This window comes from Gekko japonicus, unplaced genomic scaffold (assembly GCF_001447785.1).
Source record: "Gekko japonicus isolate JY-2015 unplaced genomic scaffold, Gekko_japonicus_V1.1 scaffold791, whole genome shotgun sequence".
Taxonomy (NCBI): Eukaryota; Metazoa; Chordata; class Lepidosauria; order Squamata; family Gekkonidae; genus Gekko; species Gekko japonicus.
The window spans coordinates 383,981-405,183 of record NW_015173696.1 but is presented as its reverse complement, the minus strand read 5'-3'; the positions used below and the strand labels follow the sequence as shown (position 1 = coordinate 405,183).

Below are 21,203 nucleotides of genomic sequence, written 5' to 3'. Positions count from 1 at the left end.
CTTGGACTACAAGTTATTTCCCTCCAAAACCTCCATTTGTTTTGCCCCACTCCTCCTTTCTACTTGCCTTGAAATCAGCTTCTCTCCCTCCCCTTCTGAGTCAGTAAAGATGGGAGAACCAGCAGAATGAGCAGAACTGGATCTTATCTCATCATCTTGACTGAAGTACAGTATAGCTGCCTCCAGGAGAGAACCAACTCACCCAGTGACAGGCCAGATTATTAATCAAGGCCTCTCAATGTTTAATCAGTGTGCCTTCAGCCACAAAAGAGCCTTTTCACAGCTTTTGTGTCAGACTGATCTGATTTGGACTATTAGCCTGCATGGATAACTAACTCACCTCTCTGCAAGTAGAGTAGCTTGTATAGTGTCTGAATGCTTGGTTCCTGATGTGGGTTTCTAATATAGGGTGCTATTAGAGTGATTTAGATTGCTCCAGTGGGCTAATTCACCAGCCCGGGTTCGTATTATTTCTCTCAATGAACTGTGTTGCTGATTTTACTCAACATGGATGCCTGTATTTCTTCCAAAACTGTAGAGGCCACTTTATCAAAAATCTTACAATTGTGTGACTGTCTCCACCCAGACTGGGAATAATACCAGGTACCGAACCTAACCAGCAGCACCTTTGGCACAGGAGTGAGGTGTGGTGGGAGAATTGCCACCTTATATTGCGCATTTTTACTCAAAATAGAAAATACGCCACATTTATATTGGCATGTATCTAGGGTACACATGTATCCCAGACAACACACAGTACTCATTAACCTTTGGTCAGAAGAAAGCAGCATACAGAAACTGCTATAATCAAGGACAGTTAGCTTGAGCAATACATAGAAGTTACAACAATATTCAGTAAACAAAATGAAGTACTAAGCCACATTCTTAGAAAAATCAATAGTTCAGAGATTACCAATACTTACTATAGTGTATCCGGAGGACCAATAATAAGGACTTCCCATCGATAGAGATCATTATCATCTATTAAGCCTGCTGAAAAGCCTTCCACGGGGTTTTTGTTGAGCTCTGTTTAAAACACAGACAAATACTGTTACAGACTGGTAGTATTTGCTCATGCCTTTTGCTTTATAACACACACATGCAGAGAACTTCCAGAGATTGTGCTCTTTAGCTGAATATTGAAATGCTTTCCCACTTTTAAGGTTCCCAGTTTGCTTGTTACCTGATGAACAGAAAGGCCATACACCAAATACCCAGATCAGAAAGCCATTTAATGCATGTTAAGTTACTCATCTCCAATGTTCCCTCTAAGCTGTGGAGTCTTGTGAGCAAATATTCTACTTTGTGAGCTACCGGCATTAAAGTTGTGAGTGAGTGATTTGGCTACTGCATAAATTAGTTTGCTCTGGAGCCCTCCTTCCTGAGCTAAGACAAAAATGTGTGAGCTGGAAGGTAAAAAACTGTGAGCTAGCTCACACTAACTCAGCTTAGAGGGAACACTGCGAGTCATCTCTAGTCATTCTTCTACTTTTCCCCTTCCAACACACAGCAAGCCACTACACCAGATTGTGAGGACATGTCTCTTCCTAGTGATAAGCTGAACCATTATGCTACAAAAGCACTACTGCATATTCATGACGACATTAGTTCCAAGAAAACAAAATTGCCCCTACAAGCCACTTTCTAAGAGCAACAGCGTAAGTGAAAGTGTGCTGCCTTTAAGGATGCAGAATTGGTACCACGCATGAAGCCTACTAAAATTAACCATCACATTTTGCTCTGCTAAATTCCTTTAGGGTGTAGGCTGACTTAAAAAAAGTGTTAAACACTGTAATACCTAGAAAACAGACTAACCACCCCAGAGTAGCATTCACTTGCTTTGAAATCCAAGCACTGCTAAGAAACCTGTTCAAACGCAGCATTATATGCTAGATTTCAAACATACAGAAATCTCAACAGGTAGTTCCTCAGCAACCTAGCAACGAAGAGAGGTTGAAATACTAATATAAAGAGAGTGACCAGAAAAAGTTAACACCTCAAAATGAAAGCAATCTCAAGTTATTTGACTTTACTATCTGTTCTCTATGATGGTACTGATTCCAGCATTCAAGTTACAATTTGAAACAAGTGTTACTACCCTAAAGACACAGAGAACAAAGTTTGAGTCCAATGGCACCTTTAAGACCAAGTTTTATTCAAGGTGTACACTTTAGTGTGCATACATACGTCTTCACATACAACGAAACGGAAATTATTGGTCCATACATATAGAGGGTGAACAGTAAATTAGCATAGAGCATAATGAAGATGGTTAACAGATTCAAGACCAAACAGGAATAACAAGCTTAGTTTACATGGTTACCACTTGTTTGAGTTAAATTCCAGGGGGGAGGAGACATAGGAAAAGAAATATGTCAAAATTGGACCTTAATTGTGGAATGCTGAGAGTAGTTAACTAAGACCCTGCCATTACGCTCCATCTGTCTCCTCTCAAGCATGGAGGTGACCTTACAGCAGCTTCATCTTTAAAGTGGGGTGATTGGCCTTGTAGAGTTATTTCCCCTGTACCCAGACCAGAGAAATACATTCCAATTTACCTTTCCAAATTACATTACATTCTAATACTCATTATATTACAGTTTACTATTCTAATATATTATTCCAAATAAAAAATAAAGGACATATGGCTCTTCTGGGGGATTGGTGAGAATACAGATGGAAGGGTTGAATGTGGTTAGCCTATGTAGTGAGATAAGAAACCAATATCCCTGTTAAGTCCTGGGGATTCCATTGTTCTGAGTGTTGTAATAACTCGCAACTCAGCAATTTCCCTTTCTAGTCTGTTCCTCAAGTTCCTTTGCAATAAAACAGGTTCTTTGAGGTCACCCACTGAATGTCCTGGAAGGCTGAAGTGTTCTCCTACAGGTTCTCTCAGTCTTGTGATTCTTGCTGTCAGATTTGTGTCCATTTATTCTTTGGCATAGAGTTTGACCTGTTTGCTCTATGCAGAGAACCGAAGGGCATTGTTGGAATTAACAGTATATACAATGTTAGAAGATAAGCATGTGAATAAGTCTGAAATAGTTAATGTTATTAGGTCCAGTGATTGTGTTGTCTGGGTGCATGTGGCAGCAAAGTTGGCATCTGGGTTTACTGCAAGCTCTGGTACCAGTGTCCATATGCAAATCAGATGTTGTATTACTGTGGGTGCAGAGTTGTTTGAGATTGAGAAAAGGTTTGCCCCCTAGTACTTGTGAAAGAGAACTGTCATTATTCAGTAGAGGCTGTAAGTCACTGACGATGCATTGAACTGTTTTGAGTTGAGAGCTGTATGTAAGCACTACTGGTGTCCTGTTATTATCTCTTTTGGGCTTGTCTTGCAACAGGTTTTCTCTGGGTACCATTCTGGCTTTGTTAATCTGTTTCTTGACTTCACCAAGTGGATACTTTAGTTCCAAAAAGGTTTGTTGTAGATCCCTCAGGTGAGAATCTCTGTAGGATTGGAGCAGCTGCAGCTGTAGCGTAGAGCCTGGCTGTATACAATGGATCATCTGGTATGTTTAGGATGGTAGCTGGAGGCATGTTTCTTGGCCAGTAAGTTTCCAGCGTAAGGTGGCGTCTATGTGTCCACTATGTATTTTTACAGTAGTATCCAGAAATGAACTTCTTGCATAGATTGGTTTATTGTCAGGTTGATGGTGGGTGAAACTTGTTGAATGCCTGGTGGAATATGTCCAGGGCTTCTTTACCATGTGTCCAGACCAGACAATAAAAATTTCATCACTGTATTGTAGGTATAAGAGAGGCGTGAGTGGTGGGAGTTTAGGAAGCACTGCTCCAAGTCAGCCATGGGCACCCACATGGCCCCACAGTATGCTAACATCTTTATGGCTGACTTGGATCAGCGCTTCCTAAACACCCAGATGCCAATTTTGCTGCCACATACACCCAGACAACACAATCACTGAACCTAATAACATCAACTACACCGTCTCAGGCTTCTTCAGATGCTCATCTTTTTTTTTTTTAAAGAATTTTAATACTTTATACAAAGAAAGGGGGAAAGAGGAGAGAAAAAATGGACAGAAATATATAAAATTCCAATTTAGCATTTTGCATGCAAATCTTCTCATTACAATTTCACAACTATTTCATCAATAATTCTATTATTCTTCACTTAATCATATTGTCTCAGTATTTGAGTTTTAACCTGTCATAAAATGCCCTCCAAGGTCTCAAATTCTTTTTCCATTTTTCCTTTTAATATGTTTGTCAACTTGTCCGTTTTAGTGCATTCCATAATCTTCAGTATCAACTCATGTAGCGTTGGAATCTTCAGTGTCCTCCATGCCATTGCAAATAAAATTCTGGCAGCAGTTACAACATGTAAAATGAAATATCTATGATTCTTAACTCATCTGCTAAACAGTTTAACAAAAATATTTCTGGCTTAAAAGGTACTGTGATATTCAAGACTGACTGTAAGAAAGTGTGCACTTCAATCCAAAATTTATGAACCTTTTTACACACCCACCACATATGGTAGTATGACCCAATATGGTTATTACACTTCCAACATATATTACTCAAATTTTTATACATTTTAGCCGACTATCTGGGGTTAGATGCTATCTATAAAACATTGTATGTAAGGTTTTTTTGAATGAAACAGATTTAGTCAACATTCACTTTCCATATTTTACTTCACTGTGACAGATCGATATTATGACCTACATTTTGCATCCATCTAACAATACATTCTTTAACTATTTCATCCTGCTTTTTTCAATTGCATCAACATACTATACATTTTTAAATAAATTTTTCTCTTGAAGTACATAATTTTTCAAATGCACATTGTTCTAAATAAATTCATCTCTCTGTTTATCCTTACTGTATCTAGATTCAACTTGCACTCCACCAGTCTAAGTTTATTTCACTTTTCTTTAATTCTTCCTGAGATTTTAAATTATTTTCATCATCTAACAATTCTGCGTATCTAATAACTGCTTGTTTTGAGATCAAAGTTGGTTGAGAAAAAGCTTCCACTGGAGACACTCATCTTGGAATTTTAGTGTATATCAGCAGATGGATCTTTTCCCACGTTGTCAATAATGGTCTTATCACATGATTTTTGAAATATTTATGACCAAAAGCTTTCCCATACCATAAAAAGAAGTGCCATCCCAGTTTTAAATTGTGTCCTTCTAGAGCCAGCAGCCTATGGTCTTCAAGTAGAATCCATTATCTCAGCCAGACTAAACTTGCTGCTCTATAATAATTCTTCCAGTCTGGTACTCCAAATCCAGCATTATCTTTCACATCTTGTAAGGCTTTCAACTTAATTCTTGGCTTTTTCCCTTGCCATATAAAACACTGTGTCAGTTTATTCAATTCATCAAAGAAGTTTTGTTTAACATATATCGGTAACATCTGAAATAAAAACATCATACGTGGTAAAACATTCATTTTCAAAATGGCTATTCTGCTCATTAGTGATAACTTGCAAATTTTTCAATTTCTCTAAATCCTTTTTAATATCTTGCAATATTTTGTTATAATTATCTTTCATCAGGAAAGTACATATCGCTATAATATTAATACCCAAATATTTGACTTTCTTCTCCAGTTGAAATCCAGTCAACTCTACTATTTCAAGAAGAAGAAGAAGAGATTCCGCAAAAAAAGAAAAAGAAAAAACAACTAAGTCCCTGCCATGGGTGCCTGATAGGTTGTCACTTCCCCCTCATTGTGTGTGGCCCTAGTAAAGGTAATGTAATTAGTAGTTGTACAAATGTAAACCGCTCAGAGCCCTTAGGGGCTGAGCGGTCTATAAATTGAATGTAAATAAAATAAATAAATAAAATTTATACCCTGCCCTTCAGGAGTCTCAGAGCGGCTTACAAACTCCTTTCCCTTCCCCTCCCCACAACCGACACCCTCTGAGGTGGGTGGGGCTGAGAGAACTCTGACACAAACTGCTCTTTTTCAAAGACAGCTGTGCCAGACCTTGTGACTGACCCAAGGTCACATCAGCAGGTGCAAGTGGAGGAGTGGGGAATCAAATCCGGTTCTCCCAGATTAGAGTCTGGACACTTAACCACTACACCAAACTGGCTCTTTGTTTCAAGTCTTTGTTTCAATGTCATATTTTTCATAATCAGTTTATGTTTATTTTCATTCCCACCATGTTTCCATATTCATTAATCAGATCCATCAGTTGTTCTATAGAGTCCATTGGATCCTCTAAGATAAATACCAAATAATCAACAACGGTCTGTAATTTATATTTATTTCCTTTTATTGATGTCCCTTTAATAAGGGTATCTTTCCTAATAGCTCTTGTCAGAACTTCCAAAGTTAGTATAAACAGCAATGGAGATTTTGGGCAACCCTGTCTTGTCCCTTTTTCAATCCATATATTATCAGTCAGTTCATTGTTTACTAATAATTTCACTTTCTGCTTTGTATATATAGTTTCAGTCACACTTACAAAATTAGTCCCGAAATCCATTATCTTCATCTGTTGAATAATAAATCGCCAGCTGACATTGTCAAATGCTTTTTCAGCATCCAAAAAATATCAAAGCCATCTGCTTCTCCGGATGAGTTTCATAATATTCTAAGATATTTAAGACTGTTCTCACGTTATTCTTTAATTGTCTCTTAGGTAAGAAACCTGTCTGGTCCTGATGTATAAAGTCTATTAGAATTTTTTTCAACCTTGCAGCCAAAATAGTGGCAAATATTTTGTAATCACAATTCAGCAAAGAAATAGGTCTACAGTTTTTTATCTTTAGTATCTGTCTCTTCCTTATGAATCAATGATATAGTTGCTTCAGTCCAAGTTTCTGGTACTTCCATTTCTTCTATTACAGATGAAATTACAGTTTTATATGGGAGCAATAAAACATCTTCAAACATTTTCTAGTATTCAGCTGGAAGTTCATCTGTCCAGGTGCTTTGTTTATATTTTGTTTCTTAATAGCCTCTGTAATTTCCATCATGGTTATGGGATCATTCAACATTTTTCTGCTTTTTTCCAATAGTGTGGGTAAATCCTGTTCACATAGATACTGTTTCTGGATTTCCTCAGGAATTTCCACTCTTTTATATAGTTGCGTATAAAAAATCTTGAATTATTTCCTTTAATCCATTCTTAGAAAATTCTTCTTTTCTATCTTTACCATACATTGAATAGATCGGCCATTGGCACTTACTGTGAAGGGTCCTTCTCCTCTGAGGTTAGGAGGACATCTCCATGGGTTATTCCCATTGTTCCTTTAGGAAGGCAGGAAATACTTTTTTCTCCTTCCTCTTGGTGCCTTGGGAATAGCCCTTCCCCTCAGTTCTGGGCAAGGGTGTAGACTTTCCAATTTCCCGGGGGGGGCTGGGGCTCGACCAGAGGCATTGCTTTGCTAGGAGCAAGGGTGGCTCCCGGGGGAGGCTGAGTACCTTCCTGAAAATTTCGGCGGGGGCTCACGCCCCGCCGCCCCCACGAAGATTACGCCTATGGTTCTGGGACCATGCAAGCAGTGAGTACTAACTAAAACCATCTCCCGTGCACTAAGCACATCAACTTCAAACAAGCGTAACAGGAACTACAACAATGATAAGAAGAAATTAAGGAGAAGAGAACAGCACAGTGAAGTGGAAGTACAGATAGATGATGATGAAAGCGGGAGGGCTGAGATGTCCTCCTAACCTCAGAGGAGAAGGACCCTTCACAGTAAGTGCCAATGGCCGTTCTCCCTCTGAGGTGGAGGACATCTCCATGGGACTTCCCAAACCAGTGTCCCTCAGATGGGTAGGTCATCATTGTCAGCCAAAGTGACAATGTGCTGAAGAACTCTTCTTCCAAATGCAGCATCGGCTGAAGCAATCGTGTTTAACTTGTAGTGACGAATGAATATAGAAATGGACGGCTGCCTTGCAAACCTCATCAACTGATGCCCGGTTAACAAATGCTGTGTTGATGCACTTCTCAGGGAATGCGCTGTGATTCCCCTTTGGAATGTCCATCCCGGAAGCTTTGTAGGCCTCCATAATGCAAGACCTAAGAACAGAGCTGATAGACACCTTAGACATCCTGTACCCCGCCCTTGGGAGAGAGATGTTGATGAACATACAATCCGTCTTTCTGGTTGGTTCAGTCCTGACAATATAGATTTTCAGTGCACGTCTGACATCCAACGAGTGCCATAAAAGCTCTTTAGGATGCCAAGGACTAGGGCAGAATGCCGGTAAGTAAATCACCTGAGCGTGATGAAAGGTAAACGATACCTTTAGCTGAAATGCGGGATCAGTCCTGAGAACCACCTTGTCTTGGTGGAAAACACAAAGCGTGTCTTTGACGAAAAGTGCACTGAGTTCTGAGACCCCTGAGACCCGATGTGCCGAAGCTATCATTACAAGAAATAAGGTCCTCATCTGAAGCCATTTCAAACCGACCTCTCTGAGAGGTTCAAAGGCACCAACAGCAATAACAAAAGAAATCCAAACTTCTTTTATATTCCAACCAAATAAAATCCAACAGATCAGAATCAGCTTCCCAATAATACTTAAAGAAAAAAGGAAATAGCCCAATCTTCTCCAGATCAAAAAAGCCAGTGTTCTCAAAATTTATAATCCAACAAAATTAGATGCTCATCTTCTAACATTCAGCCCTTCCATCTGAATTCTCACCAATCCCCCAAAAGGGCCATACACCCTCTTTATTTTATGTTTGGAATAATAAATTAGAATAGTAGACTGTAATGTAATGAATATAGAATGTAATGTAATTTGGAATGGTAAACTGGAATTTATTTCTCTGGTCTGGGGACAGGGAAATAACTCTACAAAGCCAATCACCCCACTTTAAAGAAGAAGCTGTTGTAAGTTCACCTCCATGCTTGAGAGGAGACAGATGAAGTGTAATGGCGGGGTCCACAAGTAAGGACACATCTGCCTATCAATCTTCAATTTTGACGTATTTATTTCCTTCACTATGTTTCCCCCAGAATTAACCCAAACAAAAGATAATCATATAAACTAAGCCTGTTACTCCTGTTTGGTCTTGAATCTGTTAAACATCTTCATTACGCTGTATGCTAATTTACTGCTTACTCTCTACCTATATGTATGGAATGGTAATTTCCATTTCATTGTATCTGAAGAAGTGTGTGCACACAAAACCTTGAATAAACCTTTGTTAGTCTTAAAGGTGCCACTGGACTCACTTTGTTCTGCTGCTTCAGAGCAACACAGCTACCCAACTGGATCTAAAGACACATAGTTATCCAGATCAAAAAAGAATCCTGGCCCCGGTCACACGGGCAGGAAACTGCGGGGGAGAAGCGTGGCTGTTTGCCCTGGGGCAAACTACTGCGCTGTTACGCGATCAGACCTCCCGTGGAGGTTCTGTGGAGGTTCCATGGCAAGGGAGAGGTGCTGATCACAGGACAAGCGGCGCGCAACGAAGAAGCGCGCGCCGCGGCAAACTGTTTTTTGTGTGTGTGTACACGACAAATGCGCATGCTCCGTTGGGTGCGTGTGCACATCCACAGAGACTTGGACAAAAAAAACACACCTTATTTGCAAGGGGACATGGGCGGGCGCCGGATGCCACCGGAAACGCGATCAGACGCCCGCCCTTGCCCCGCAGTTTCTGGAAACTAGTACCTCCGAGGTACTAGTTTTTTGCCATGCAGTTTCGGCTGGAAGCCTCAGTTGAGCCACGGGAGTGCTACGCTTCCCAGATGTGCTGGTGAGATCGCGCCCGGAAACTCCGCCTGTTTTCCGTCTCACTTGTGTGGCTTCTGTTCCGTGTGACCGCAGCCCCTGTTAGGCTTTAGGAGGATATTCACTTTGGAATCAGGTCAGCCAGTGATACCATCACAACACTAAACTAATTTATTGTGTGTGAAGTATTCAAAGCTATAGTTTTGTTCACTATTATTGACCTTTAAGATGCCAACTTGGAATTGGCAAGAAATGTTAAATACTGGGATACGTGTGGGAAGGAGTACAGCCATTCAAATGGCAGTTCTTCTAAAGGTCTAATTTCTTTTCTTACCAATCCCTTTGTCATCTCAAATTCAACAACAAACAAAATGCAACACATTCATTCAAAGGTTATAAACAGACTCTAATGTAAATATCTGACAAATCTCTAAAAACCACAGGGGCTTAATAGTTTCAAATACTGGCAAATATCGGTTGCATTGGTGTAGGCTAAAAACAATTATTTATTAGCGGGGTGAAGAGATCTCATAAATAAGCCAAGAACTGTGTAAATGTGGCTGAAAAGAACAAATGGCGCACTCTGGTTCATAATGAAACTTATTTTTCTGTCACTTCAGTCTGGCTTAAGTATAGGCAAGAATTAATACCTGACATATCTCCATTGCTGTGCATTACTTTATAACTTTTAAAGACATTTGAAGATAAGGTAGATTTGATGCCTGGCTGAGTTATCTTAGAATCTGACCTTCTATCATTTACAGAACAAAACTTGAGTCCAGTACCATCTTAAGAGACCAACAAAGTTTTCCAGGGTATAAGCCTTTGTGAGTCAAAGCTTACTTCATTAGATATCTGAAGACATGTGCATGCGCATGGAAACTTATACCTTGAATAAAACTGTGGCTGCGGTCACACGGAGCATTAGCCACACTAGAGAGACAGAAGATAGGTGGATTTTCCGGGCACGATCACAGCGCCACATCTGGGAAGCGTAGAGCTCCCGTGGCGAACCCGAGGCTTCCCACCGAGGATGCGGGTTAAAAAAAAGTACCTCCGAGGTACTAGTTTCCTGAAACCGCGGGGCAAGGGCAGGCGTCTGATCGCGTTTCCGGTGGTAGTACCGGCGCCTACCCATGTCCCCTCGCAAAAAGGGTTTTTTCCCCCCAAGTCTCCACAGATGCGCACAAGCACCCAACGGAGCATGCGCACACTTCAGGTTTTTTAAAAAAATACAACTCCGTTTGCCCCGCCACCCCGCTTCTTTGCTGCGCCGCAGGATTGTCCTATGATCGGCACCTCCCCCCTAACCACGGTACCTCCACGGGATGTCTGATCGCGCAACCGCGTGTTATTTTGCCCCAGGGCAAACAGCCAGCGCGCTCCCCCCCCCGCATTTTCCGGCCCGTGTGATCAGAGCCTGTGTTGGTCTTAATGGTGCCACTGGACTCAAACTTTGTTTTATCTTTTACAATGTTATGTATTAAGATCTTTCCTCCTACATTCTCGGTTTTCTAGTATTTACGGACAGAAAATTGGATACAATAAGTTACCACACTACCCTTTTAGAAATCTGGCTACTTTTGACAAGGTAATATATGACCCTCCCTCCATTCAAGTAATACCCAAAATCTCCCTCTATATTCCTGGGACTAGAACACACAAATGTGAGTCAAACTCAAACTGAAATGAGATCTACAAACTCAGATTTTGGACCTCAATTTGAAATATGATTTCTAGTTTCTCATAAAAAGATATTTCTGAAATCTCAGTGACCTTTGCTGGCACTGTGATAGGTCAGAACATACTATCAGAAGTGTGGCAGTGTGAAGTAATATAGGTATATTAGAAACAGGTATGCAGAATAAGATCAGAGTCTACAGATTGTCTTAATCCTATACCAGGATCATATGAGAGGAAGAGAGAGTAGTGCACAGACAATTGACAATCTATGGGTGTGTTCAGACGTGCCGTTTGATCTGGTGTCGCCACGCTTCAGTAACGGATTTTATACGTGCAATCACACGGTCAACATCTTCCTCCCGTCCCCAGCCGTTGGTTTCCAGCTCAAAACCAGAATATTTTGTTACCAGGTCCCAAAGTGGTGTTTTCTCAGCTCTCCCATTTAAAGCCACATTTCCCCATGTGATCGCTCCTCCAATGTCGAGCCACTTCTAGTTTAAACCCCCTCCCCACTCAAAAGCTGCACACTTTTCGCCCACCATTTTTTAATGCGTCGGCGGTGTACGCATAGGCGGAGTTCCGCCCACCTGTTTATAAAACCGAAATTTAAACAGTCTCTTCTTTTAGCGTTTAGATGAGTTTGGGATCTCACGGAGGCCATTTTTGGGTCAAAAGTTTAAAGGGAAGTCTTTTGTTGGAGGGGTTGGATTGATTTGCCCTGGTGGTTCTGCGCATGTGCATTCTATGGCTGAGTGCCTATGTGCATGCGCAAACTGAGATTTTAAAAAAATCCTGTAGTGTAGATGCCGGGGAGCGACATGACTGCGCGGTGAGGCGGGATAAGGGAGGTAAGTGTGATTGCAATTATCCAGATCAAATATAATCCGGTCAGAACTGGAGCAGTTTAACCCGCTCTCAGCACGCTGTCTGACCGTACCCTATATGTTAGCAGCAACAAAAATTCTGACATCACCTGGGTAATTGCAGGACTTGTCCTCAACAGTTATTTGGGAACATAAAATCAGGAAGATTTTTGTTATTTGACTATGTATATATAACTATGGAGGTAGTAAATTGTTTCATATGGTATTTCCATTTGTTAATGTCAGAATAAGGTTTAACTTCTTGGCCCAATTATTGTTTATACTGTTTACGTTGTTATTTGTATTTGTTTAAGTCTTTCAATAAAAATTTTTTTAAGAATAAGGTTTAACTGTAGAGAAACAATTAAAACAGACGAATACTGTGATAATTAAGGTTCTGTACTTCCAACAAACATGAACATTACATACAAGATTACCTGCTCTCCCCTTGGTACAAATACAGGTGGAACACAATGTTGGGAATGAAAGTCCCCTTATTATCAATGCAAACTAGACATATGTCAAGACCAGAGTTGTTGTACTCAGCTATGTCTGCAATCTTGCATACACTTACAATCTTGCAATAAGTCTAATTGAAACAAGTGGGACTAACTTTTGGGCAGACACGAAAAGCACTGCACACCTTGTAGTTTACATTAACAGATTTCAACACTTCTAAAAGTCCCAAAGAGCACATAAACAAAATAGAATTACAGTGTAACGTTCCTCTGAAATGTACTGGATCTCTCACAAGAAAAATTGATCAAAAACTGTATGTAATAATGCTGGAAAGTAAAACGCAGGATGAAATAGTTAAAGATTCTATGGTTAAATGGGCATAAAACCTAGGTCATAATAGTGATTTAGATCAATGGTTACAGATATGGAAAATTACCAAAGCAACTTCATATAAAGGAAATATTTACAAATGTTTTATAGATGGTATATGACTCCAGATAAATTAGTAAGATTTTATCTTGACCTACCAAATGATTGTTGGAAATGTCAAAAAAACCCAGGTTGCTTACTAGTAACTGGTGATCTTCGAGTGGTCATCTGTGCATTCACACCAAAGGGTTTAGTGCGCACGCGCTAAACCAACCGGTGCTGTAGCAAGCTCTCTTCAGAGGATTTTCGCACCCGTTTACCTCAGGCAAGCGCAAGAGCCCAGTGCGCATGCTCAGAGGGGCGGGCGCGGACATCCCACCAGTTCCTTCAGAGCACCGCCGCACAACAACCTCTATTCAAAATTGTAGAAGCTGACAGCAGCGGGGAAGGAGGGCGGGTGGTGTGAATGCACAGATGATCACTCGAACACCAGTTACTGGTAAGCAACCTGTTTATCTTCTTCGTGGTCTCTGTGCTTCACACCAATGGGAGATTAGCGAGCAGTATCCTACCTGGAGGAGGGCGCTGGCAGGATGATTATTGCTTGGCTGAAGACAAAATGCGACGTCCCATGCTGGTATTGTTCTTTCGGACGTTGAGGGCGTAATGCCTGATAAAAGTGTTAGGCGTGGCCCACGTTGCAGCCTTACAGATGTCTTGAAGTGGTACTCCCTTGAGGAAAGCCGTGGACATCGCGAGAGCCCTGGTAGAGTGGGCTCTGATTGGTCCAGGTAACGGCTGTTTCGCCAGGAGATAGCATAGCCGAATGAGACCCACGATCCACTTGGATAGCCTTTGCGCAGTAATGTGACTACCCATTCGTGATGAAGCGTACGACACAAAGAGATGTGGATCACGTCTAGTTGGTTGTGTCCTTTTCAGGTAAAACAAGAGAGCCCTCTTGACATCCAGATTATGTAACAGACGGTCCTCATCCGTCTTAGGGTTAGGGGAAAAGTCCGGTAAGACTACTACAGCTTGTAAATGAAACTCAGAAACCACCTTTGGCAAGAAAGTGATATCTGGCAGTAGACGGACCCCATCAGGGAGTACAGAGAGGTAAGGTGAGGGGTGACATGATCGAGGTTTATAAGATTATGCATGGGAAAGAGCAGGTAAAGAAAGAGGTACTTTTCTCCCTTTCTCACAATACAAGAACTCGTGGGCACTCCATGAAACTGCAGAGCGGTCGGGTTAGAACGGATAAAAGGAAGTACTTCTTCACCCAAAGAGTGATTAACACATGGAATTCACTGCCACAGGAAGTGGTGGGTGCTACAAGCATGGACGGCTTCAAAAGGGAATTAGATAAGCATATGGAGCAGAGGTCCATCAGTGGCTATTAGCCACAAGGTATAGCTAGGGGCTCTGGGGCAAGTGATGCTCTGTCTTCTTGGTGCTTGGGGGGGGGGGGTCAACACTGGGAGGGCTTCTAATGTCCTGGCCCCACTGCTGGATCTCCTGATGGCACTGGTATTTCTGGCCACTGTGTGACACAGAGTGTTGGACTGGATGGGCCTTTGGCCTGATCCAACATTGGCGTCTCTTATGTTCTTATGTTCTTAAGGTGGGTCATGCTGAAAGGCTAACAGTTCTCCCACCCATCTGTCTGACGTGATTGCGGTTAAAAAGGCCGCTTTCCAAGCAAGGAGCCGTAACTCACAAGTGGCCAAAGGTTCAAACGGTTTCCGTGTTAATTGACGCAAGACTAGAGGTAAGTCCCAAGGAGTAACTGGGGATTTAACTGGAGGGTAGAGGCGTAACAAACCCTTCAGAAAACGTTTGGTGACCAGATGTGTGAACAGTGAACAACCGTCAACTTGAACATGGAATGCTGATAAAGCAGCTAAATAAACACGTAACGAGGAATGGGAAAGCCCCGAGTCAGCAAGGGATAAAAGAAACAAAAAAACTTTCTCTAGGCCAGCTGATGTGGCATGAGATGTGTCAGTCCCGACAAAGGCACAAAAAAACTTTCTCTAGGCCAGCTGATGTGGCATGAGATGTGTCAGTCCCGACAAAGGCACAAAATTTCTTCCATTAATATTTGTAAGATTTGCAAGTGGATGGTTTTCTCGCATTCAGCAGTACGTGTGCTATACGGTCTGAGAAGTTTGGGGTTCTATACGCCAAGCCGTCAGCTTTAGTGTTTTCACATCGTGACGCAGTATCGGCGAATTGGCGAGACAAAGGAGGTCTGGGACCAAAGGAAAATGGTAATACGTTCCCTGAGCCAGTTCTAGGAGCGTCGAGAACCAGGGCTGTCTGGGCCACCATGGTGTTATCAATATCACCCTCGCATTCTCTTTGAGGATCCTGCGGATGACCCGGAAGATTAGAGGCAGGGGAGGAAACATGTACAGATGTCTCGTTGACCATGGATAAAGAAGGCCATTCCCCAAGGACTGGGCTCCTTGACCTCCCCAACTGCAGAACAGGCGACACTTCTTGTTGTCTTTGGTCACGAAGATGTTGACTTGGGGAGTCCCCCACATCTGGAAGATAGGGAGGAGGTAGGTAGATTTTATTCCCCATTCGTGAAGAGTGAGACCAGAGCGACGTCTGGTGCCTGTTGGCGCACAGGGGAGGCCAATAGACCAGTAGGTGGCATCTGCGTTGGTGGTGGAGGCTCCGGTATTGACACCACCTTCGGCGTAGATGGCTGCAATAAAATCTCTTCAGACAGTACTGTCTTACCCTTCTTTGACGGTGTAGGCGTCGCTTTGGTAGGCTTTAGAGGTACCTGTCTTTGCAGCTTTTTAGTCGTAGCCTTCGATGTCCCCGAAGCAATTTTTGATGTCGATTTTTTCGACGTCGACTGGTCAGTACCGATGGCCCTTTTAGATGTAGAAGGTGGTTCCTCCATAGTCGAAGGCGGATTAAGGGCAGACTCCAGTAACACAACTTTTAAACGAGCTGCACGATTTTTCTTAGTTTGATTAGAGAATTTCACGCAGTGTCTACAAGTCTCTGGCTTGTGGGACTCTCCCAGACAAAACAAACACAATTTATGGCCGTCGAGGGGAGCCAATTTGCTACCGCACCTACGGCAGCGGTTAAAAAATCCCCACTTTTCCCCCTTCTTTTTGTTCTCTTCCATACGGATGGAAGCGGGCAGAGAAGGAATATCTGAGGAGAAGTGGGAGGGGGAGGGGAAGGCTCGAAGGCCTTAGGAACAAATCCCCTCAGTGGCTGACGAAAAATCAACAGAAAAATAGTTTGTTTTTTGTAGTTTGAGAGAAAAAAGAAGGAAAAAAACAACGAAGAACAACTTTTTTGAAGAAAAAAGGAGAGCTAGATGGCCCGAAGGCAGCTACAGCGATCCGAGTCGGAGGAGAGAAAAATCGATCCTTTCAACGCAGCGGTAGAAAAAGAACTGGCGGGATATCCACGCCCGCCCCTCTGAGCATGCGCACTGGGCTCCTGCGCTTGCCTGAGGTAAACGGGTGCGAAAATCCTCTGAAGAGAGCTTGCTACAGCACCGGTTGGTTCAGCACGTGCGCACTAAACCCATTGGTGTGAAGCACAGAGACCACAAAGAAGATCTGTTGGTTCATTTTTTCATATGTGGTGGACATGTGATACAGTTAAAAAGTATTGGTCTTGGATTCATGAAATGTTACAAAAAATGTTGGAATGTATCATACCATTTATACCTAAATTATTTCTATTGAATATAATGCCACAAAACTGTAAAAAACAGGACTTTTATCTTATACACGTAGTGACCACTGCAAGAATATTATATGCCAAATATTGGAGGAATAATGAAGTACCCTCAAAAGAAGAAATGATAAATAAAATCCTTGAAACTGCAGAGATGGATAAACTAACTTTAATTTTGAGAGGGCAAGAGGAAGGAAGATTTCAAAATACATGGTCAAAATTTTATAAATGGCTGGAAGATTACAGTAAATGAACAGTAAATGAACAATGTCGACATATAATCATATTAGAAAAACTACAGAATACATTTTGAAATACAATGCAGAATACTTATACAATAATGTACGGTGATAAAAATGATCAATATACAAATATATCATGTTACCTCCTACATTGTCTAACAAAGATGTACTGGAACCCCCAAATTTGTATTTGTTTGTTTTATTGTAAAAATTCTTATTAAAAAAGAACATGTTCATTCCAGTTTCAGAGACACATTTCCAAATTCACTTGCAATAGGAACAGCTGATTGTTTCCCCACAAATAAAAGTTTACAAGTATGCTGCGTGGGAAGCCTGAGTCAAGATTTTACAGGGAGAATTTGACAGTTGCGTTAAAAGGACAAAAGTAAAATAAGGCATTGGCCCAACTAGATGCCATAGCTATGTTCTAGGCTTGCAAAATTTAGCCAATATGTAACTGATGCCCATGGACATGGTCCAAGACACAGGAGCTTTCTGCCTTTCCAGTAAGGTCAAACAGATAGCATATTTTAGTATACATAAAGCATTTTGCTACTTAACACTCCTTTTTCTTTTACAGTTGATGCTGTATACCGTACAGCAGAGAATGGATTCAACAACACTCTTATCTTTAGACATTTCTCAGTTCCCTCCTTTGGGTTTCTTACATCAAAGTCCAGGGGTTTTGCATGTTCAGAACTGTTTGAAGTTGCTCATTTTAATGTTGTCCTTGCCCTTACTCTAGGATGAGCCAAAGTTTGGGACTAACCAGGCTGCCTATTACAGTTAGCACTGAAGAGTGAAAGGAAAACATGGCTCAAGATCTTGCCTCTGTGTTACCCTCTTGCAAGAAGGTTACAGTCTGAAATGGAAAAGTGACTCATTCTATGCTAATAGCCTTTCCATTTGCTATACCATGATGGCACTGCCAAGAATTAAAAACCAAGAGTGTTCACTGTGTGCAGATAGATCTTATTCCCAGTTTATGGAATAGGCTATCAGTGTACATAGTTCCTGCCATGGCACTAGTCCCAAAAAAGAATGCTTTGGTGAAAGGTGCATTGGCTATGGCTTTGCTTCAAAAGATATACTGACTAACACTGCTTTATTGGGAAACAGTCCTCTATAAATTCAAGTCAAGGCAGCACCATCTACAAGAATGACTAAGCTTAAAAAGAGACCTATGGCTGAAGCAGCAGTTATGCTTGGCATCTCAACTTTTCAGCTTGCTTTGGCAGTTGCAGCCAGCCATTTCATCAGAACACTTCTGCTAGAGCACTCTGAACACAACTGAAAAGTCTACAGCGGGGGGGGGGACACACTTACTTAACGTAAGAACCACACTGAGTAAATGTCAGATTTTTGAGAGCCGTAAGACATGAACAAATATCACACACACATTTTTATTGGAAAATATGCAAATTGGCTTTTTATTAGCATTAAATGAGACTGCCAAAAATAAAAAACAAAAGGGGTAAAAACAGATATTGATACTGATATTTATTTGTCCAATGATATCTGTTTGCTAATGATATTTGTCTAAGGGGAGGGAATGGAAAGAAAGAATGAAAGAGGTGGAAAGAAAAAGAGGGAGAGAAACAAAGAAAGCAAATAGATGGGGGAGGGAGAAAGAAAGGGAGAAAGACAGAAAAAGAGAAAGGAAGGTGGAAAGGTGGGGGGTGCCTTTGAGAACTCATGTAAATTTTCTCTGTGCAAGCCTACCCAGGGAGGGGAACGCTGGCTGGGGAAGGGAAAACCAATTGGGGAGGCATGTCTCCCTTTTGCTTCCCCAGCCACCCTGCCGGGAGCAGCACAGTATGTGTGAAAGAGCCACATGCTCTGGACAGAAAAGAAACCTAGAAGGTGTAGCTATTTTTACCATAACTAGGTCTCTTTCTGAGATTTATCTACTATGAGCATTACTAGCAAAAATCCGCTGACAATAATATAATGAAAAGGAGCCTTGCTTTCAAGGCACTGAATATCAGTTACTGAAACTTGGATATGGTACTAAATTTATTGTTATCCAAATGCAAGATTGCCTCCTATCGGAATCCAAAAAAGAACGATGTTCTTTCCAAGTTCTTATCAATTATATTTTATGACACTACAATCATAGGGAAGAAACTGTTTTGTTAGACAAGATCTAAAAATGAGGAAGGTGAACTTTCAAGCAGTCAGAAATTAGAACCAGCCCCATCCATTCCCCAAGGCCCAATGCATACATCTAGCAGCACTTCCACCATACAATTGTGTCAGACTTGCACATACTTGCAACTGCACAAAGGAAGAGCTGTATGAATCAGAAGCCTGCGTATACCACAGGATAGCAGCAGCTGCCACCTGTTTTGGACCCTTTCCAGTAATACAAATTCCCATGTGGTTTAGGTGGTGCACTATATACTAGTACCCTGTTTCCCCGAAAATAAGACCTACCCCAAAAATAAGCCCTAGCAGGATTTCTATGCATTTGTGGTATAAGCCCTAGTGTGTCTTCTTGAGAAAAAATAAATATAAGACAGTGTCTTATTTTGGGGGGAACACGGTCAAGATTGCATGAAGGAAGCTCAGCAGAGCACCTGAATGTATCAATTGGCCCTCATTTTACAGAAGAGGTTGGCTCTGGAGTTATGCTGGGATCAAGCCAAAAGAGGATAAACTGGAGTGTAGAGGTACAGATGCATGAGCACTCCTATTAAACACATCCGAAGTTTGATTAATGCTTATTCACCAACTTATCTGTTGCAGCTTGGCAGCTGATTTGCTTCCATGTTCAATTTAAGGAGCTAATTTATTTACCACACTTTTAGACTTAAACAAGTTACGGTAAACCACAAAAAATAGAGGAAGATTAATATAAATCACCCACACAAAATAGAGTAAAATTAATATAATTAATATAAATCACCCAATCTGCAGTTACAAGAGTCAGAAATATGCCTGGGAGATCTCACAAGAACACTTTTCTAAATAATTCAGCTTTACAAAGCCTCCAGAAAATCAACAGTGTGGAGGCCCTTCCTGGGCTCCTCCATCATGCAGGAACCATCACTGTGCAAAAGTTCTAGAGTAAGCAGACACTGCACTAACCCATCTGCAAAAGGGTGCAGTCAGAAGGCCTTGACTGGCCAAGCAAAGGCACTACAACTAGATTTGGGGCAGAGAAGATAAAGCAGAATTGTACAGGTATGCTTTTTCCTTCTTTTTAAAATATTGTATGTGTGTTTGTGTGCTTGCCTGGAAGTCATGGTGACTTCTGGCAACCTCTACTGGGGGCTTGGATGTTTTTCAGAGAGGTGATTTGAGTAGCCTGCCTCTGGCATTCCTTGGAAGTCTCCCTTCCAAGTACTTGCCAGAATCGGCCCTGCTTAGCTTCTGAGATCAGGCTTGCCTGGGCTATCCAGGTCAGGGCTGTACAGGCATGCTTTTGACAGAGTCCCATTGACAGGGGCTAACACAGAAGGGGTGCTTACTGAATGTTTTAAGATTATGGTTTCTGATTTTATTTTGTAAGTGGTTTTTAAGTCCTGCAGTGTGGGGGGAAAGGAGGGCAAAACATTCAGTAAATAAATGTAGGAGCAACTACAGCTTTTTAAAAGATTAGACAGTTACATCGCTGTTCCTTAATGAATGACTTAATATTTTCTGAAATGTGTTCATATAAGGTATTTTTATCTATATAATGTGTAGATATACTGAAAAGTTACAGAATTTATGTTGTACATTTCAACAGAACCAAAATGTGGAAAAGCAGAGTTTTCTTCATTCTACACCTTTTCTGCTATACTGCTTAGATACACAGAATGCAAATAATAAAGATTCATTTCTGTGTTTGTATACAGCAACAATTTAACACAGTATTTCCCAATCTTGAGTCAGATTTAGGGAACCAAATGCTCCCTTCTCAGGGCTACTAGAGTCCACACTACAAATGAGTAAATGATAGTTCAACTTACATGGCCAACCACCACCACTAGGGAACTAATGTGGCCTCTGCAAACAGAAATGCCCCCTCCAGATATTCAGTTAGGCCATCATTCTTCAGACATAGTGGCTACTTCCACAGAGATATGCTCTTCAGTTATACTAGAGGTAATTTTGCAAGATTTTAGGTATGCATGTAAGCCATTCAGTAGCAGCATAACAGAAAACCCCTCTAAATCATTGCTGCATTTTT

At 41.4% G+C, this 21,203-nt stretch overlaps 1 protein-coding gene across 1 annotated transcript in view; it reads right to left on the bottom strand.

Moving 5' to 3' along the window:
• Positions 1 to 15,984, bottom strand: part of UBE2G1 (ubiquitin conjugating enzyme E2G 1) — a 31,032-nt gene extending 15,048 nt beyond the window's left edge. The window contains exons 1-2 of the mRNA XM_015423190.1: positions 15,816 to 15,984; positions 924 to 1,026 (exon numbers count right to left, since the gene is read on the bottom strand). Of these exons, the coding sequence (XP_015278676.1) occupies positions 924 to 1,026; positions 15,816 to 15,984 (272 nt within the window). The remainder of the gene's footprint in view (positions 1 to 923; positions 1,027 to 15,815) is intronic.
• Positions 15,985 to 21,203: the final 5,219 nt, after the last annotated feature.